We start from the raw sequence: 20,534 nt of genomic DNA on the forward strand, positions 1-20,534 counted from the left end.
CGACGCGTATAGGTAACCCTTTTGGCTTTCGTTCCTATCTCCTGATAAACTGCTAAATCTGAAAACTGGTCTGGTAAATAGAGAGAGAGAGAGAGAGTTACTCACAGATGCGCCTCCTGAGCGTCAAACACCGTTTTGAATCGAGTCACCGACTGTTTGAAGAATTCGACGAACGTCTGAAAGCTTGGCAGATTCTCGAGCGCCTGAATCTCCTTCCAGCAACGCGGTGTAATCCATTCTGGCGCCGGATTTTCACCTTCCTACGAGAAAAGAAATTTTCTAGTATAAAATAGAATATGCCGAGTTTATTTCGCGTACGTGGTTGCTAGCGACAGTGATTTTACCAGCATCCACGATACACGGATATTCGGATTGAACGGTGATACCGAATCCGAGAATCAGAGAACGAGAATCAAGAAGAAAATTAGCCAGCGTACCGAATAGTTTTTCCCTACGTGTTATCCATCCTTTCGTAAGTTTATAGATTTCAAGGCACGAACCACGGGCTTTTCACAAGCTAATCGAATACGTGCTCGTACATGGGTCTCGCCTTTCACTGCCACGGATAAAACGTCTACGTTCGATATGGTTATCGAATGGAACGAAAGAAAGGGACGGATCGCGTATGAAATAAAGTTGAAACGGCTGATTGTGAAAAATAAGCGAGTCCTTTGGATAAATCGATGAAATAACAATTTTAAGAACGCTGGGAAACGTTTCGAGGCGGCAACAAATTGCTAGAACGTCGGTAAATGCGAATAAATTTTAAATAGGGCGATTCGAGCGACGAAAGAATCGCGTTTCTTACTTGCATCGGTTCGGCTCCCGACAAAAGATGCCTCCATTCGATCGCGTCGATCGAATTGTCGTTCATACGAATCCTAGCGCAAACGAGGAACGCGAAATGAAGCTTGTGTTTTTCAAACAGACTGCGGCACACGTTCGAGAACAGCGACAACATGAATTTCCGATTGATATTTGCCACTCGTACTTGGATATCACCTGAAAATTACCATCGATCGTTCTTTCTATCAGGTTTTTCAAACAAAATTCGAATATCGCTTAGTGGTCTGCGTTTATTCGTCGATCATCGATCATCGTATTTATCGGAATCTTTCACTAACCGCTCTTTTCCGTCGCCAGTATGCTATTGTTGAATATGTCGACGAACCATTCGAGCGAGTACTGATACATCGTGTCGATGAATTGCAGATCGGAGAGACAAAAGAAGAGGATACGGGCACGAACCGCGACTGGTATATACAGCGATCTGGTCGTGTCGATGTCTACCTGGGTGATCTCCGCTTCTTTCATCTTTACCTACGCGCGTTACTCTTATTACCGTTTATCGTTTACCGTTTATCGATCTCCCTTCCTCCTCTGTACCCGTTTCCAACCGTAAGAGGCAAACGCTCGCTTTCCTATCGTTTCTGCGCTGGTTTTCTAGCAGCGTGGTAAGAAGAACGGGAGGGAGGGAGGGAAGCCGCGTTATCGGGTTTTTTAAAAGACCGATCGACTTGGCGATATTTGCAAGGTTTAAGGTCGAGGCGAACCTTGATCTGCTCGCTTTTAACTTTGGACGCCTCCAACGTGAGAATAAGGTCTATGTCGTCGACGGCGGAACCCTCGGACACCGACAATCGATATAGGATCCTGTCTTCTATCTGCTGTAGCTCTTTTCTCATTTCGGCGTTCGATTCGATCAGAACGTTTCTCGCTTGCTCGAGGTCCGGCCGTTCTTGGATGGCAACCAACGACAGCATCTGATCCTCCAAACCTCTTTTACAGTCGATATTTTTTCATTTAACGATTGCTATTTCCTAGAAAGGATCGCGTTGTTCGCGGAAGATTCGGTGCGGCTTACGTGGCGGTGAGCGCAAAGTTGACCAGCAGTATTTTCACGCATACTTCCGGCGTGTAACGCGGGCTCGAGAGTTTGGTGGTGAGAAAGAGCCGGAAATCCGAATTGTAGGGAACGATATTCTCGCCAACTTTGACGCACCATTGACCGCCGTGCTCGAACAACGATCTCAAGAGAATCGGATCTAATCCCGCCTCCAGCTCCTGGCCGACGTTCTCCACCAGGCAGGCTCTTCCAAATCGCACGCAGGACTCGACCACGCGAAGCAGCTCTTTGTCCTTCATTCTTGCCACCGATATGCCGTTGCCCTTGTACTACTTGCCCGATAAAGCGTAATTGCTTTAATTTATCGTCTACTATGCTCGATAAGACGACACAACGATACGATAAATACGATAAATACGATATCGTTTTTCCTCGTTGCTCACCATCGAACGTATCCATTTATTAGCTTGCGTTTGGGGGTCGATAAACAGCGGCCAGCGATTCGAGTGCATCGCCAGTACGGCATTTTCCACGGATAGCGTATCCCTGGGCAATCCCTCGATTTGCCACCTTCTTATCTCCACTTGATCGCCCAAAGTGGATACGGGGTCGCTGCCCGGCGTGTGCGGAACCCCTTCGCCGAGAACCTTTTTCCACGACGATAACAGCGTCTGTCGATACGCGTCCGTAAAAGGTGTCAAATAGGCTATCGCACCTGTAATTACGATCAAAAACGTCGAAGCGAACTCGCGTCCATCGATTCGCAAATAATACGAATTTCTCGTTTTCCAGAAAAGGGGCGAACCTTCTCTCGGCTTGCGAGCAAACGCACGAAAGAGAAAAAGAGCAAAGGGGAAAAAAGAAGAGGGAAAGAGGAGAAAGAAACGTTCATACCGGAAGCTAGCAGGATATCGCCTACGACGTTTTTCAACGACGCATTTAGTTCAAGCACCGTGGTGGTCCAACGTATCTGTTCCCCGGCGAGACCGTCGATCAACCTGACAGCTCTTCCCATCCTATCTTCGCAAAGCTGCTTTTCCCGCTCCAGTTCCGCTTTCCTCTCCTCTTCTTCTCGTAGAAGCTTTCGTAGTTGTTCCACACCTTCCTCCACCTCCCTCAGTCTTTGTATCGCCATATTCAGCGCTTTCTCGGTCTCCACGAGAGCCACCTCGGCTTTCGCCAATGCTTCCATCTTTGGTTTTACTTTCAGATTTACGAAATAGTAGTTGTACATCGCGTGCACCCACAGGCACAGCGAGTGACACGCCTTCGATACGTATTCGATCTGAAACAGCACGATCTCGCTTTGCTCGCTGTATAGCAGCACCTCTTATTTCCTCTTTATCTCCCGACCGTGTTACTCGGTTCTCGCTCGTACACTGTGTATCGCCGTTCCTATCGGACGTTTAACCGTGCCGCCGGCGCTCGCGAAGATCGAATTAACATCGGCGAAGCGAAACTTTTTGAAAACTAAGTAGATCTCGGTCGGTAGTTTCTCTACGAAAGGAGACGTCGAAGCCGACCGATTGGCTTTTCTCACTCCTAATTTTTTATATCCTACTTTTTTGCTTTTGCTTTTCCATTTCCATTTTTCTATCTCCGTTCCTACGGATACTATATCCCACGTAGTCGATACGCTGAAAGTACGTATGTATACCTACGCACATAACCCGGAAACACTCGCGTTTGCCGCTAGAGTTAATTTCAAGCAAGTACGGCGCGTACAAAGGAAGGAAACGCGTGTAACGCAAGGCCCAGCGGTTTCGAGTGACAACGAGTTACTAAGCGTACTACGGAAGAGAAATTCGTTCTACATTTTAGAGAAAACGCTGGCAATGTGCGCAACTCGATCGAAAAATCACCTTTCCTACGTAAGTATCGTAGTATCGCGTGAAACGCTATCCTATCCTCGATGGCTAGATACGCTTGCCAGCGGTAAAAAAACATCGATCGAATCATCAGCACCTTATACTTGTTTCAAATTATACCTTGGATGGTTGAAAATTCGGATCTTCGATGTAGGGCTTTAGCTTATTTATTATTTCTTCGGTCAGATTTTCTTTGTCGTAGTTCTCCATGGTGTATAAAAAATGGCCTGGATCCGAGAGCATCAAGCTGCCAGGCGTCCAGTAATCCAGTTTCGCTTCTGTCCCGAATCTTCCACCCACCGGCACCTAACGTTTATTAAACCAACGCTACAAACTGTTTTGTTAAATATTCGGGAACCGGAAATCGCAAGGAATTTCCGACCAGACAAAGATAAGAGAGACAGGAATTCTGTTTTTGATTTTCTTCCGTTTCTAGTACTCCGATAACGTTTATCTGCTACGTGACGTTTTCGTACGTACACGAGCTGACTTTTCTCTCGCTTCGAATTTCCTGGAACGCGCAAACGCCTACGAACCTTGATCGGTTTCACGTTGTTTATAATACAAATGGCTTCGATGACGAGAAGCACGCCGACCGGAGGCCTTTTCATCGCCTTCACCTCGGTGATGTCGTTTCTGTTCAGGGCCTTCAAGCTCTTCTCGGCAGCGATCAACATCGGCCGTGCTTCACCTGAGGCGAACGTAGTATCGATCGAATCGGTTCATGGTCCAGCACGAGTACATGGTACGTTGCACGCGGTTGCAGATGCTTTTCTTTTTATCGAGCAAAACAACGTATCGTTGCACGCGGTTCTACAGGGGTAGAAGTAGGGACTTGTGCACGCGCGCGCAACGATCGTCGAAAAGATGGTCAAAGTTTTTGTTATTTCCTTCATTTTAGAAAAACCGACTCACTCAAATCAGCTTCCGCTTCGTCTCTGATCGCCTGATTCTCCACCTTCATCTTCGCCGCTATCGCCTCTTGCTCTTTCGCCTGCGCTCGCGTCTTCTCTGCCTCCATCTATAACGGACGATCGAATCTTTCACGCGCATATTCAAAGAACAACCGTCCTATCGTTTATTCGTTACCCCTTGTTTTTCATAGCGTTAACGAATCGATTTTCAAACTTTTCAAGCAAAATTCGAAACTCCGTTCACTCGAAATCGATAACTTTATCGATTTCTCGATATAAGTATAACGATACTAACGGTGTCGACGGTGATCTTTTCGATCATTCTAGCCGTCGCTCTCGCCGCTTCTTCCAACTTTGGTTTCATCTCCGCCAGTAATTGCTGCATATTTTTTACTTCCGTTTCTGCGCTCGCCAGTTTCTCCAGACCTGCGCAAAACGAAATATATCTCTGCTTGGAAAGAAACGATTACGAACGTCGACGTAGCATGGTTAGCCTGCTACGATATATATCGATCACGTGTTCAACGTTAACTCGAATCGTCGTCTTTTTGAAATTTCTTAGAAATTATAAACTCCCGTCGTTTTTTACGTTATTGACGGATATATCGCCAAATATTCGCGCGTCACGACCAACGTATTACGTAATTTCGAACGAGTGGAACACGCTCGTCCGCGAGATCACGGCTCCGATGCAAGACCGATCGATCGTATTACGTACAGATAGAAACACTAATTAAATTGGCTGAGAAATTGATTAGGAAGACGATCGAATCGGCACAAGCGCAACGTCGAACTCGACAGAGAAAAGAAGAAATATCGACGCGTTGAACGGAGGAAAAGCACGTGGAATATGTAAATAAAACTGTCGTTCGTTAATCGCGTTGGTAACTGGCGAGGCAGCGACCAATTATTCGATTTAGCGATCGATCTCATATTATCCACGGTGCTTCGCGACAACTCCAACTAAATAACGTTTATCGGCAATCTGTTCGTCCAACTGTATTCGACAAGAAGCGAGCTTGGCGATGTAATTTCATCGTTTGCCGTAAACGACGACGATTTACGAAGCGACGACGTTGAAAGGCAACGCGTTGTTAACGCGATAGGACGAGCAACGAATACCTCGTCGTCGAATAAAATCCTACCTTGTCGTAAAAGTCTATTAAAATCGACGCGCGATACGCTCAAGAAGCTATACGAACATCGACAAAGTTCCATCAAAGTCATTGATCTTTGAACAATTACGAAAAAGCAAAGTAACTGTATAACTTTGAGAGAACTATCGCAGTTTCGTTAAAATACAGAAAAATTGTAAAACGTCTGTTTCCGCGATGTAACGATGAAATAGAAATAAAATGGAATACAACGAGTAGAATGTAAACGGATAGGTTTAAAGTTGCGACGATAACGAAACGTCTTATTTTAAGATTCGATCGCTGGATGGAAATATTTCGAACTTACGACGGCGATAAACCGAATCGAACGTTAAAAATTAAGAAAACGATCGTCTTCGAGTAGGAGGATTTTCGCTCTTGGCGGATGACTTTTAAGGCTTGTATCGTTGGTCCCGCGGCCGATATTTATGGCTCGCCTGTAGTAGAAATCGATAACTCCAAGTTGCCACGTATAACGAGCTTTCGTCAGACGGGTTTCGTTTAATTCATCGCCTCCAAAATTACAGCCACCGGTCTTTTACCTTTGACCCTTTGCGGAAGCTACGCTTTCATCCTTCTTCGACGTTTTCCTTCCGTCCTTATTTTCCCGTTAATAATTAAGCGCAAAGATATTTTCGTAATACCGTTGGTTTATCATTCGGAGAATCAGGGAGTCGAGACCATAATTTTCAATCGAGAGTCGTACGTTTAAAAATACGAAAAGAAATTGGGAAAATCCTTCGTTTCGGACGGTTAACGCTGTTGATAAACAGTATCGTTGGTTTCAAGCGCGAACGTTGGCGTAGCTACGATTTCAATTTCGAGAAATTATAAAAGAAAAAATGTGTTCTTTCGTATCGTTCGATGTAATTTCCAGCGGAGGAGTTTCAAAGACAAACAGCTTGGCCGTTTGATTTAAACGGGTAAGCAGAGGCGTCGCATCGAGAAAGCGATCCGCACTTTGAAAACCCTTCTGCGTATTAGAAATTCTGCCAACGTCTGTTCGTACCGAGTAACGTAAAAAGCGATTCCAAGTAGGTAACTTAAAGTGGAAGATTCTTGAAATTTCGGTGTCGCGTTCGCTTTTTTCACGGCAAATCGATCGCCGTATTATTATGGAAGGAAGGTAGTTTTAGCGGTGCTCGCGTGAATAATCCTCTACAAAAGGTACAAGGTGATCGGCAAAGTTAAGTGGCTTTCGATCATACATATACCTACGCCTACGTATATTACTACGTATAATAGACGATGTAACGTTGATAATTTTATATCGATAATTCGATAATTCGATTCGTCGGCCTCGGTCTACTAAAACGTCCATCGACCTTTTAGTAAATAGTAAGACTAAAAGAAAGAAAGAAAGAAAGAAGGAAAGGAAGAAAGGAAAAAGGAGAAAGAGATTCCAAGAGACGAGTTGAAAAACGAAAAAAAAGGTTGGATATTTTTGATACGAACCAGTAGCGAGACGATCTGCCGCCGTTTGTATCTCCGTTTTCTTCTTAGTCAGAAGATCACCGTAGCCGGATAACAGTTCCAGGTACGACGTGGGCGTAACGTAATTATATCGGTTCAGTTCCTGCGCGATACGATATTTTTCTTTTCAGTGGTCGGATAATACGAGCGAACGAAGCACGGTTCATAGGCTTTTATCTACGTTATTCCGCCAACGATCGAACAATCGGATCGGTCTCGTCAACTCGATCGCGCCGTGTTTCCCAATTAAACGTTCGAAGCTTTTAACATCTACGTTTTGTATACGGAGCGAGTCGAGCGAACGGCACGCGCAACACGTACAAGGAAACGTTCGTTTCTCGAAAGGGACGAAAGAGAATTCTATTTGGCGAGATTTCAATACCGCGCGATGATCAAATCAAAGGCTATAAAAGGCGCGTTTCGCCGATACTCTCTTCTTCGAAGTAACTTTCGATTCAGCCGTGTTTCCGTTTTGTATTTTCGCGTCGCGTAAATCAACGTCGGAACTTTTAATATCGTTGCGGAGTATACTTTCGCGCAAGTTCACGAACAGCGAGTAACCCAAGCGGTTTTTGTAGTTTTCCCCTTCCGTTTGATTTTTCCTACTCCGACTTACCTTGAGAAACAGATCGCTCGCATCGATCACGCTCGAATGCATATACTGGCACATTCTTACGATCGACTTCAACGCGTCTTCGGTAATAGATTCGTCTTGTATCTCGGAGAGGAATCGCATAGCGACGCTCTGAAAGACGAACGCGAACAAGTATGAATCGTTGACCGAAGCGGAAAAGTCTCGTGGTCGGAAATAATCGAACCTGAAGCGCGGCTTCCGGCCACGGGCAAAACCAATCGATCGTGCAGCAGTTCACCAAAGCTGGAAACTGTCTGATACGCGCGCGAAACGTCTCACCGATCGGGCTGAAAGTTCGAAAGGTCGTTGAAATTTGTATTCTTCGATGGACGAATCGGAATATACGAAAGTCAGTGGGAAAAGAAATTGGCAAACGAATTTATCGTACAACGACGCACACGGGGTTCTAACGGCGAGTCTTTGCAAACTGAAATAAAGCGAAAGTGGAAATTTACAGGATCTAGGGACAGGAACGGAAGAATAAATATTTCGATAGAATTGGTAAAACGTTTCACGTAATACGGAAATAGCAGCGTAAACGCGATTTAAGACGAATCCTCGTGACAGCGACGAACGAGAGAAAAAGGTGAGCGGAGAACGTGTACGTCACCACGGATGAGATCGTTTGTCAATTTCGTGGAAACGATCGACGAACGAAGCGTTTCGTTTCGCGTTACGAATCGTCCTTTCTCCGGCTTGATTTACGTGTCCGATCGTAAGGCCGCGATAAATCAGCGAAAGTTGCGTATAAACGCGGAAACGTGAAATTCTAGCCCCGAATATCGACTCGTTTCGTTTGTCGTTCGTATCGATCACGAGGTCTAACCCGGCCGTACATATACATCGTTACGTAGAGCGAAACGGTATTCGAACTCGTAGAAATCTATATTCCGTTTCACGTACCCATACATACCGCTTCTCTCCGCCGTCTACGATTCTACGATGCGTTCGTTTCTCTGTACGTTCGATTTTCAGCTAGATTCGTAACGATCAGTTTCGTTGGAAAGAAAAAGACGAAAGGAAAGCTATACCTCATAGTAACGACCACGTGTAGATTGTTACGCACTGTCTTCACGTAAACGGAAAACAGGTTACTTCTATTGATCTGTAGGCCAGCTTCCTGCACGTGGCCACGCATCGAATGAAAGATCTTTTCCATTTCATCCGCCTTGTAGATATTTGGTACGTCGCCGTTGTTTAGCACGCTGTTCAAATCCTCTAGCATCGAATCGTCCTTTATCTGAACGACAGAGCCAACAACGAATCTTTTCTCTTTTCTTTGTCCTTATCGCTGTCGATACCGTCTTAACTCAACGTCTTAAAAACTAAACTCGAAGACAAATTTCGCCTGCTAACGACGAATTTCACAGGGTCGAAACAGGCGAACGATTACCATTGATAACACGTTGCCAAGCTTTTACCTTCTTTTCGAACACCAGTACTATTTATCGAACGAAACGAATTCGGTTTTACCTATGGAGACGGATAACTGCGAGGGAAGCTGGTCGATTCGAACGGATAACGAATAGAAAATCGACAAATAGAAAATAAAAAGAACGAAACAACGACTTATCGCGATAATACGAAGGACGCGCGTATCACATCGTATTATACGAATTTCAATTATATTCGATAATATTTAAAACCGACAAAGCGACAGATCGAATAAAATAGATATTTTATAGATACGAGTTTTCGTAATCTACCTGTGTGTCGGAAAATAAGAAGACGATACATTGGTTCTGTACACCGGCCTTCATCATTGAATTTTTAATATCGTCGCGCCAATCGCTCGACGTGTAAGCGCTGCTCAGCTCTATTTGAAAACAAGCGTAATCTTGCATGTTCGAGGCTAGTCTCGTTAAGCTCTGTCGTCCTAAATAAGGATAACGATGCTACGTTAACGAAATAATACGAAGAAACGTTCCTCGTCGATCGAGGATTTTTACCAAAATTAAGCTATCAAAAAATCCAAAGAACTCTGGTAAAAAGCTGCATTACGTATAAAAAGCAAGACTATATCGTAAAGCGTCAGGCGAGCTTTTTCGAGCCAACCAAGTTTCTCGATATTTTATCGATCGTTCTAAAGAGTTTCCTCTTTGACAGCTGTCGTTTAACGCCTTTAACGACCGTACGCACAGCTGTCGTTACCACGATCTCTAGCTTCGCGCAATCCGCGTGCCAATCGAAAGATTAGAAAATGTGAGAAATTGGAAGAGACGGAAGAGATAAAATATTCGACGGGCAACGCTGGCAAACTTTGCGAGCGATCGTGCGAAACATTTTCTCTACGTCACCCGATCCTCCCATTCCCAGAAGTAGAGCGTTTCCTCGAGGCTGTCGTAGGATTCGATTGATCCTGCAGATATGATCCATAGCGTCTTGGAACAGCACCAGCTTCATGGGTGTCGTTGTCGTAGCATTGTAATCTTCCAAGAATTCCTCCAATACGCGTTCCATCTGCGAGCAATATAACTGGTAACTGGTAACGCGTTCAAATTATCGTATATCGACGCGAACGATTAAGAAAACGAGAATATTTTGCTACGGTATTCGAACGAGAATAAGAAACGGCCGCGTCTATTCGAACGACTCGTTCGTTGCGACGGACGCGAATCATCGCCGTTATTGTTCTAATACGTATAAACACTTGCCTTCTTCCGATCGGTTATTTCGTCGTACTGTTTGCTGGTCCCAACAAAGTCACCGAAAAATAACGTTACATCGCCGACAATTTCACTGGGATCGCACCGAAACTCTCTGCTCATCGTATTTCGTAAAAGGTCGTCGAACCATTTTCGGTCTTGCTCGTTCACCAAACGATCGCTGAACACTCGTACGTTCTCGTGATACCAGAGTAACAATAATTTTTCTCGACGCTGGATAACATCGTTTGTTTCACTCGATCGTTATTAACCTATATGAGCTTTTATCGGAATTATCGCATCGACGAGCATATTATTGACGCCGTTACGTTTGGCGGATACGTTACGCGCGGTTACAGCCATCTTTGTCGTTAACGTTCGTATGGTAACGTTGATATAAAGAAACACACACGATATATAACCGTATTTCGTCCGTTGCAATAATCCGTTAAATTTATAAACGATGTGAAAGCAATGAAAGGAAAGATACTCGTCGAGGCTTTACCAACCTCTATTTTTGCCGGATTCATCATGAGCATTCCTTGGAACACTTTGCCGAGATCGCGAATGTTATAGGTATAATGAGACTTGTGAGGCGTCGGCAGCAACTGCTTGCATATAACGGTATATAAATCCAACGTCGAGTTCACAAAAGTGTCCAACATGTGTGCAAAGTGCGGCGTCATGGACAGCCAGGCATTTAGTATCGTTCCAAAGATGTGTCTCTAACGTAAAAACGTGGACGATCGTATATATATATATATATATTTTTTTTTTTCGTTAATTCGTGTCTGCTTGTTCTTTGCATTTTTGAAAATTCGTTACTCGAACCAAGACCTCGACTTGGCTTAAAAACTTTGGCACGTTTATTTGTCAGAAATTGTCAAAGATAGGTGGTTCGTTAGCGACAAACGTGGCGAGAAAAGCGTGGCGACAAACGTGGCGAACGAAAAAAAAAAAAAAAAAAGATTAAAAACGGACTCGTTCGATTTTTTCACGTCTCGTCCCTCTGAACGATCTTCGACGCGTCTAACCAATGGATCTCTGAAACAATGGACTTTAGAAATTTTCTTCCCTTGTAACGCAACGTGGTATAATATCTTCGAATGCGTATTTGGCAAATAAGGAGCAACGCTTCGAATTTAAAAGCTTTTTTTTTAAAAAAAAACTCGTACGTACATCGTCGTACTTGGACGTTAATTCGCTCGTTCGTCGTTTCTCGTTACCTCCGTCTTCCATCAGCTACGCCTTTGGGAAACGTCGCACGGAGATTTTCCACATTTTTATCGAGAACAGTTGCATACCCGACACGAATAAGTACACTCCCCGAATGGAAGGTAACGCGTGCCCGTGTCGACCTTGCCCGATCTAACCAATTTAAAACGTACGCCAGGGGAAGAAACAGATTCGAACGGGGGCTGACGGTTATGGCCACTCGTTACTAGCGAAATCGGTGATCAAGATAAATTATGGCAGGCAGCGGCACGACTTACGACGACTAATTGCAGCGAGCACGAGGGAGAGGACAAATAGAGGCAGGCACCGGCGATACTTTGTCTCTTTCACGAGCTACGATTATTCCTTGTGGGCGTGGATCGACAGACTCGATGGAATAAAACCGGATAAACGTCGAGGAAAATGAACGCGACTCGACTGTGGTGGAAGTTACCCATGGAAGTCGGTCGGTCGTCGTCGTCGTCGTCGTCGTCGTTGTCGTCGTCGTCGTTTAAGGGGTTTCACGCATCTAGCGCTTGGGGTGGCTGTATCGAAAAATCGATTTTACGGTCGCTTTTGTTCCAACATAGGTTTGGAACGGTCGAAGAACGCCAGGAAAATTCCTATTTCCGATAGAATCTTCGTTCGTCCGATTAATCGAAATCGCGTTAATCGAAAGCGTAACACGTCGAGACGTTGAAACTTTCGACGCCAAGCACTCGGCAACGTTAATCGTTCTCCGTCTGGTCTGGTTTCTTAATTACTTCCGGCTGTCTATGCGACGGTCACACTGTGATCGTCGCGCCTCGCTCGTTAACCGGCTGAAAAGCGTCGTTTAAGTATTACCTTAGCGTCGTCTTCCATTTCCGGGAATGCGATGAAATGAAAGTGTCGCAACAGTCTGTCGGTTATTGGATTTCTACCGCCACCAGGCGGTCCCATCGCACCGACGAAATTCACATCCTCTATCCGGCTGAACGAACCGATCTCCTTCCGGTCGTACCATCCTGAAATATTTTCATCGATGCGGCTGGTATTCGCGCGACAACTCACTCGGTTCGCCGAAACAGAGCAAATTACGTTTCGAACGAATTACCTCGAAAGTCCATGAATTGTCGGAGCAATTCGATAGGAGGCTGAGCACCGTACGTGTCGAGAGCAGGCATGTTCAAATCGTCGATGAAGAAGATTTGCTGTCGAAGTAACGGTGGCCCGTACACGTCTTTACGCCTTTTCGTCAATTTCTCGTCGATCAAATCCTTTTTACCGCAACGACGAAAATAATTCTTTAGTTTCCCCATTTGGAATCTCGAATAAAAGAACCCCGCTATTTCCCCGTTTAACGAATCTCCGAAATGTTTCTTCCTCGTACTCCGTCGTGTCCTTTATATCCCTTATATCCTTTGTATCCCTTATATTTCTTATATTTCTAAGATACCGCCTATCCCATACCTGAGTCTGATTCGCGCTAGTTCTGGCAGAGAACGTGATAAAGTCGCAAATAAACTTCTTCGGCATGTTCCTTGAAAGTTTCGCCGTTACGGTCAGAGTCTTTCCGCTTCCGGTCGGCCCGACGCACAGAGCGTTCGAGTTGTTGATCAACAGATAGCCGATCAGAGTCGCGCTTCTTACGCTGTCCATCGTCGGTATTTCCATGTCTGTTATTACGATCGTAACGAAATAATTTCGCTGTTACCGTTTACGTATTACGGTTTCGCTGTTTACCGGCAAACTTCATCTCTGGCGTGATGTTGATCGCAGCCACGTCGTCCAACCATTTGTACCACCTTGGTGCGACCGGATCTTGGCCGTCGATCGGATCGGTAAAGCCTCCGTCGTGCAATCTACGGCGGACAATTGCCATTGAAACGGAAAAAACGAGGAGAAAAGGAGGGAGAACGCTCGGCTCGATAACGATGTACACCTGTAATCGAACACCAAACCATCGTCGGGAAACGGCAAAGGATGGCGATTGTCTCTTTGCACCTTTCTCGTCCACTCGTCGAATATCAGACGACTGTTATAGTCGCTGGTCGCTCCGAGACTCCAAACCGCGGCGAAAGCTGCCCACGGTGACAGCAGACCGGCTGCAACGATACCGTTGTTGTCATCTCCAAAGTCGTGACTGGCTTTCACGCGATAAACCCGATAAACGTGATCAGTTTATCAGTGCAAAGTTAATCCACTTTCACCGTTACACGGTGGTAATTATGCTCCCTCGTCGTAATTTATCTTTTCTAGCCACGAGAGGTTCCAAGATTACCGATTTCGTAACCTACGCTTAATCTTACGCCGGCCAACTTCCCTATCGTTCGCTATAAACATTTATCAAGCTTATCGCGTGCTTTCTCACGGAATATCTAATAGATCGCGCAGAGATTCCAAAAATATCTCGTCCAGCTACTTTCCACAAAATCGAACGAATTCGGACACGTAACGCGTGCAAATGACGTCGCTCGATATCGATCGTTGTATTATCGATAGTTACGACGATCCAAAATTTCCACGATAATCTAAAACGGTTATATCAACAAACGTAATAGGAAAAGTCCTATATACGCGATAGAACAAACTTTTCCCGACGGCTAAACGTTTAAATCGTTTATTAACCGATATCGTTGATTTCGTACGTACGGAAGGCGGAAGCGTTTTTTCGGCTTCCTCGCTCGAAAGAAAGTTTACACGTCTACGTACGTAGAATGTGTTATATGGCAGATAGTAGTAGAGTCTACGAATAGAGATACGTCGTAGATAGTGGCAAACTATAATAACTATCCTACGGTTCTACGCTCTTCTAGCATCGCGATGTCCACGATTTTCTCTTTTACGATTAAACGCTAGAAACAAGCAAAGTCAGACGAAAAGACGGTTAAAAGTATTTGAAGGGAATTCTTACGGATAAGCTGTTGGAAATTGGCGCTCGGCGGAGGTTTCCCGTCTCGACCAGCCATCGGACCAATCCGAAAGTTCATCAAGTTTATGTAGGACTGTACCATCCCGGAATCGACGGTGTTTACGATTTCTCGTAGATCGTTACGTACAACTTTCAGTCCGGGAAATAAAAATTGCCTGGTTAATTCGGCTATTTCGTCCACGTATTCCGACATATTCTGTAATTATACAGTTACGTGCTAGCTACAACGTACGTGTAAGTTTCGATCGGTCGTTGGAACTTTTCCCGTTCGTACAACGCTTACTTTGGGCAATCGTCTTAACCAGCAATTAACGAGGGGATCGAGACCTAAACCTTCTGGTTCCAGATACACCATGCCGCATCTGATCATCAGGGTAAAGGTTAAAATCGTCGAATTATCACCGTTACAGAACTAACCAGCTAATGCATTTTTTGCGCTATTTTTTTTTCTTTTTTTTTTTTTTTTTTGACGCTCGATGCGAATCGAACGACGATCGAGGCTCGTCCACGTTCGGATTATTCGGAAATAAGGTAAAAGCAATCGGAAGTGGTAGCAATGCGGCTAAAATATTCTGTAAACTTACGTACGCATATACGTACGTACTCGTACGTAAGTTTGTTTCGCGTATCGGCCTAGGCCAAATTCTTTCCTCTGTATTCGTCTATCGGTATAGCTAAGGGTTTAGGGGTGTGGTTTGGCGCGTAATTTCGCTTCTCCTTGTTTATCGCGTTAACGATCGAAAACAATCGTTACGATTTACATCGGTTATTCGATTCTATCGACGATCCATCGATGAATTATTTTGCAAATTAACCTTGAAACCGTAGCCGGCGAAGCGACTCTCAGGTCAGCTACTTCGAACATCATCGTCATCGTAGGCAGGATCTTCATTATTTCACCGGACGTTAGACAAAGTTTTTTATTGTCGTCTAACACGGTATTCATGTTCTCGATCCACAGCGCATCGACAGGTCCGTCGAAAACGTACCAACGTTTGTTCGAATCGTCCGCGGCTATTCCAGCTCTGAGCAACGTCGAGAAAATTCCATCGGTCCTAAGAAAATGCATTTTCTTTCAGTTTCCTCGACTATAAGTGCGACTTTCGAGCGGTAACAACTTTTATGGCGTGAACATTTCAACGTAAAGCATGACGCGCACGGAAAGAAGAGTTTGTTCGCATTGCGACGCAATTTCCGCGGAAGAGAATTTTTCCTCCAATATTTCCGCCTGTTTGTTCGAGCTCGAACAACCTCGCGGTGGACGGCAATCTCCGTTGTTTGTTTAAAATAAAAAAAAAAAAAAAATCGTGTCGCGCGGATCCCCGTACTCGCCGAATATATATCCGATACGTTCTCTGAAATCGCGTTTTCATGGAAGAGAAATACCATACGTTCCGCGACAAACGCGGTAGCGCGAAATTAATTCTTTCGATAAATTTCACATTTTTACGATCTGAAATTGCCTGCAAACTAGTTGCACGATCGGTTACACGACGAGAAATAGCTTTCACATTGGTATTCAAGAAACACGAGCGACCGTAGAAAGGTTTGTCCACTTAAGTAAAAGTAAAGTTTGTCGTATAAGCAACGGTTCGGTATAATACAGCGTCGAAACAATCGATAATACGAAAAGGCTAATAATATTTATAGAGGATATACGCGTATCGCAAACCTTTGTTCGATATTCCGCCTTGCTAAGAGCAATATCTCTTTCACACGCATGTACGCGCGATACAACTGTCAAAGAGGCGGGATGAACTTTGTTCGATCCCTTGTCCCGGTTTCACTCGTCGTTCACTCACCATTCGCGCGTGTTAAGATCGTATTCGCCGTACAGCTGACCCATCGTGATCGATTTTGGATTCAACACGTGCGTGATCACAGTCGCGAATGGTTTACCGCTTGGTTGTGGCTGTCCCTTCAGTTTCGTGCATGCTTCCTTCAGAACCTCGTAGCACTGCGACAAAAAGCAATTCGAATAGCGTTAAAGCATTAAAAAAAAAAAAAATCTATCGATTAATTTCGCCATTTCGTTATCGCGTTACTTTCTCGCGTTATTCGGGGTAGCGCAGCTGGTCAAAGAAGGAAAATATTTCGTTCGATTAGACGCGAGCGATTACGCGAACAAGGCGTAATGAAACGAACGAAGATACGTTTATTTCTCCACTTTCAGTATATTATCTCTTATCTGTTATATCGATAAGTTACTTGTTCCGCCGCGTACGTAGACAAGGTATACGCGGAGAACCAAGTCCTTGAACGATCAGACTCAGAAAAAATATTATTTCGGCTCTTTTATACATAGCGACGAAGAAATGGAACAGAAAATGATCAAAATAATCGATGATAATAATAATAATATAGTTTAAAATAAATAAATATACAGCGCGTATAAGTACGTCAAGATAGGCACGTTGTATAAGGATTCTCATAGGTGGCTCGGTCCAATCAAAAACAGCGTAGGGTTTCGCAAACTCGCTTTAATTAAGTTCGTAACGAGTCAGATCTTGATACAGGCAAAAATAAATAAATAGGAAAATTGCGCAAAATGCCTGGTCGAAGATGCATAGGATTCGTAAGAAGGAGAAACAACGTCCTTCTTCGGACGTTAAATCGCCGATGATTTCCAGCGAAAAGAACATTCCGTGTGTCAAGCTACGCGACTAAGTTGTACAACGACCTTAAACGGTCGATTTGATACGAAACGAGGAAGCGCGCGACGATCCGCTTTATCAAATTTCGAATATCGCGATGGGAAAACTTTGGAATCGAGAGAGAAAGAGAGAGAGAGAGAGAAAGACTGGTAGTCTGGTTGCTTCGTTGCGCGTCGACTCGTTTCACTGCAAGTTGGTACGTTATGATACGTGTATACTACTTTGCCAGATGTCGCTTATCGCTCAGCGAGACGTAATTTTTGTTTCGCACGAGTTGGTCGATCTGCCGTAAGACGTACGCATTTACGTCGGTATCGAGGTTGAAAGTGGTCGCAGCTGCGACAATTTGCTTGGAAAGCCTGCAATCTCGTACAATTCGGAGCACGATTTTCTCATTCTACGTATCTTTAGTTTAGGTTTTAGGTTTTCAAAGACATTCGAACGCGGGACGATACGAGAACGCGCGGAACGCGCGAACGAACGGATGTCGCGCGTCGCGTCGTCGCGTCGTCCAACGGCCCCCCGAGAGAGCTTGCGAAGCGCATGCGAAGGAATTCGATGGGCGGCAAACTCGTCGAAACCGTGAACCGTGTTTCCAGTTTATCCGACGTCGTTTCTCGTTGCACGACGCTCCGATATCGCCGCTCCCGTCGACCGTTTCTCTTCGAAATATATATCGCGTCGCATGAGAAACCTAGATCACTTCGTTGAACCATATAATTGTCATTAATTTGACCACGTTTTAAAACAAAAAGAAAAAAGAAAAGAAAAGAACGGAACCGTATTTCAGTGATTTCGAGACAAACGAAAGATCTCGGTCTTCTCGTTATACGTATAATATAACGATATACAGAATTTCTACGTTCGATCGAAAATCTACGTGTAATTTAAAATGAAATTCTGTTTCTATCGGTGATAGATTCAAACAGCAACGAAACAAACGAGCGAATGAAAAATATTATCATCGAACAGTCGAACGTTTGCTCGTACTCGTCGATGCATTGGGTAAAAGACGATACATGGTAGGTAAAAGTAGTGTGATCGACGTCGATGAAATCGAGATCGACCTGCGACAGATCCGATCGAGTCGTTGAACGTTCGATTCGCGTATCCTCCGTACGAACGACCACGACGTACACCGCGTCGAATAATTAAACTATCGCGGACAAAATGACAGGATCCAGGATCAGACGCTATCCTAGCCTTGGTGAATCGAACGACGCGTTAGATCCTCCATGTGTACGGAAATGAAGCAAAACCGTTGTTTTTTTTTTTTCTTTTTTTTTTCGAATTTCTATCGACAAGCTTGCTGGAACGTTGTGGGAACTCGTACGAACCAAGATGATTACGACGCGTTCAACGTTTGATAAAACGCTGCAGAAAACTCTCGGAAAATAGGGGGAAAAAATCTGCAATTTCAAAACTACTGTCACGAAAAAAAAAAGGAGAGGCAAAGAAGAAAAGCAAGCGGGATATGTATATTCCGATGAAATTTTCGATTCGCAACTGTATGCGAATATCCCGAACGACGAATAATATCGCAAAGTGGAATTTATACGAAGCTGTAATCGGTTAGCTTCGTGGATGATCCGGAAGCCGATCTGCGGAAAGTATTGCTCTCTCTCTCTCTCTCTGAACGAGAAGAACTGGAAGGTTGGTGGCTCGGGAAAGAAGAGAAACAAGCATCGGAAACGGAAAAATTGACCCACGAGACAGGAATAACGTGGAAACGATTTGGCTCGGAAAAAAGGAATTTCAAGTCTGCTGGCGATAAACGTTGGAAAGCGGGCCGAACAAGTCCGTTCGGCGTAAAAAGCGCAACGCGTAAGATAGAAAAGAACGTAAGCGGAAAAAAGACGAAACGCTGAAAGAAGGGAACGCGCGCGCCGCCCGGCCACTGTTCGTACAAACTTGCGAATTTTCGCGTTCAACGACGCATCGCTCGATGCGAACAGAGAAAGCCGTCGCTGTCGACTCTCGAGAGATTTCATCGGATACGAAGATAGTTTATCCGATCGATACTCGTCCTCCGGTTGCATTCCACTTTCAGGTATTCGCGCATCCAACGGCGCGATCGCGTTCATCTTATCATTCCAGGGAAACCGACTCGCTGGCGTATTCCAATCGCACCGACCATCGTCTTCCGTGCTCTGTAACGCACGGAAACGAAAGTGACGCTCCATTTTATGGTAATTAGATATAGGCCGAGCTATGGTTTCGTAGGCCGCTCGAAAAAAGTACGCAGCGTGGTATACGGAGGGAACGAACTATTTTCGTGACTACTTGGTTGCTGGTCGAGAGACTTTGAAAGGTGAACACGCTGAAACGCCACAGGCCTCGAAGAACCCAGACCATCGAACTTTCCTCTACGATCTACATCCAAATTACCAGAGATTATCTCGCGGCCACTTTTAAACATTCCGCGATATCGAGACGAAGATCCGTCGGTGAAATTCCGTGGCGGTTATTTGCCATCGGCGAATTCCTAATTTGCGAACGCGACGGATATCGAAGGCCGTTGATCGACCAATTACTCGCTAAAACGTTGTCCGTGTTAGTTGGAACGATCGAGAGACCAGTCGCGGACACGCCAGTTTGGTGGAATAATTGAAAGATTTCAGAGATCTAAGAATACCAAAGTAAATCGATCCGTGCCACACGTACGCCACCAGTTAGAAACATTCCGTGTTTATTGACATTGTGTGGGATTTAAATCTACAAACGAAACGAGAGGAATATTTTTTTTCAACAGCTAGTTGGAAACACTTGTCACTCGTTCGCGAGTTGGAAACGTTCTGAACTGAATTTACCTCCGCACGAGTGGACATATATTTATAATATTTCCTACTTTCACGAGCAAACAAACGAACGCCCGTCGAGAGAATGAACGAAGAATTCGAGAAATCTCGGGAGGTATTAAACGTTACTACGAACCATCGATCGATATCTGAGAGGCACTCGAAGCAACAAGTTTAAGAAACACCTTATATTCCTTATATTCGAAATTGGACGATCCGTTGTCGTCCGAATCGTACGATCAAAGTACACCTGCGAGTAACCGAAACTCCGACACCTGGAACAATTCAAGGGGATGAAAGTCGAATGTTTTCTTCCTGCCCCAGCTTTTCTCCTTATCCTTAGATTTATCTTATCGTACAAGCGCGGGGACATAGCGCTCCGGATAGTATCGCGAACTTACGTTGAATCTCTCGGCAAG

The 20,534-nt window shown here is 44.7% G+C and overlaps 1 protein-coding gene across 1 annotated transcript in view; it reads right to left on the reverse strand.

Annotated features, from left to right (window-relative positions):
• The window catches only part of LOC139986447 (dynein axonemal heavy chain 1), a 54,033-nt gene that overhangs the window by 5,666 nt on the left and 27,833 nt on the right, over positions 1–20,534 (reverse strand). The window contains exons 22-49 of the mRNA XM_072001795.1: positions 16,466–16,620; positions 15,479–15,718; positions 14,947–15,025; positions 14,706–14,859; positions 13,674–13,878; positions 13,475–13,593; positions 13,202–13,407; positions 12,846–13,008; positions 12,596–12,756; positions 11,044–11,259; positions 10,544–10,768; positions 10,187–10,349; positions 9,596–9,765; positions 8,921–9,129; positions 8,074–8,176; positions 7,872–8,000; positions 7,238–7,358; positions 4,924–5,054; positions 4,630–4,735; positions 4,251–4,405; positions 3,835–4,020; positions 2,741–3,131; positions 2,290–2,561; positions 1,865–2,175; positions 1,554–1,779; positions 1,125–1,320; positions 809–1,002; positions 106–260 (exon numbers count right to left, since the gene is read on the reverse strand). Coding sequence (XP_071857896.1) covers positions 106–260; positions 809–1,002; positions 1,125–1,320; positions 1,554–1,779; positions 1,865–2,175; positions 2,290–2,561; positions 2,741–3,131; positions 3,835–4,020; positions 4,251–4,405; positions 4,630–4,735; positions 4,924–5,054; positions 7,238–7,358; positions 7,872–8,000; positions 8,074–8,176; positions 8,921–9,129; positions 9,596–9,765; positions 10,187–10,349; positions 10,544–10,768; positions 11,044–11,259; positions 12,596–12,756; positions 12,846–13,008; positions 13,202–13,407; positions 13,475–13,593; positions 13,674–13,878; positions 14,706–14,859; positions 14,947–15,025; positions 15,479–15,718; positions 16,466–16,620 — 5,141 coding nt within the window. The remainder of the gene's footprint in view (positions 1–105; positions 261–808; positions 1,003–1,124; positions 1,321–1,553; positions 1,780–1,864; positions 2,176–2,289; positions 2,562–2,740; positions 3,132–3,834; positions 4,021–4,250; positions 4,406–4,629; positions 4,736–4,923; positions 5,055–7,237; positions 7,359–7,871; positions 8,001–8,073; positions 8,177–8,920; positions 9,130–9,595; positions 9,766–10,186; positions 10,350–10,543; positions 10,769–11,043; positions 11,260–12,595; positions 12,757–12,845; positions 13,009–13,201; positions 13,408–13,474; positions 13,594–13,673; positions 13,879–14,705; positions 14,860–14,946; positions 15,026–15,478; positions 15,719–16,465; positions 16,621–20,534) is intronic.

The sequence above is a fragment of the Bombus fervidus genome, chromosome 1 (assembly GCF_041682495.2).
Source record: "Bombus fervidus isolate BK054 chromosome 1, iyBomFerv1, whole genome shotgun sequence".
NCBI classification, from domain to species: domain Eukaryota; kingdom Metazoa; phylum Arthropoda; class Insecta; order Hymenoptera; family Apidae; genus Bombus; species Bombus fervidus.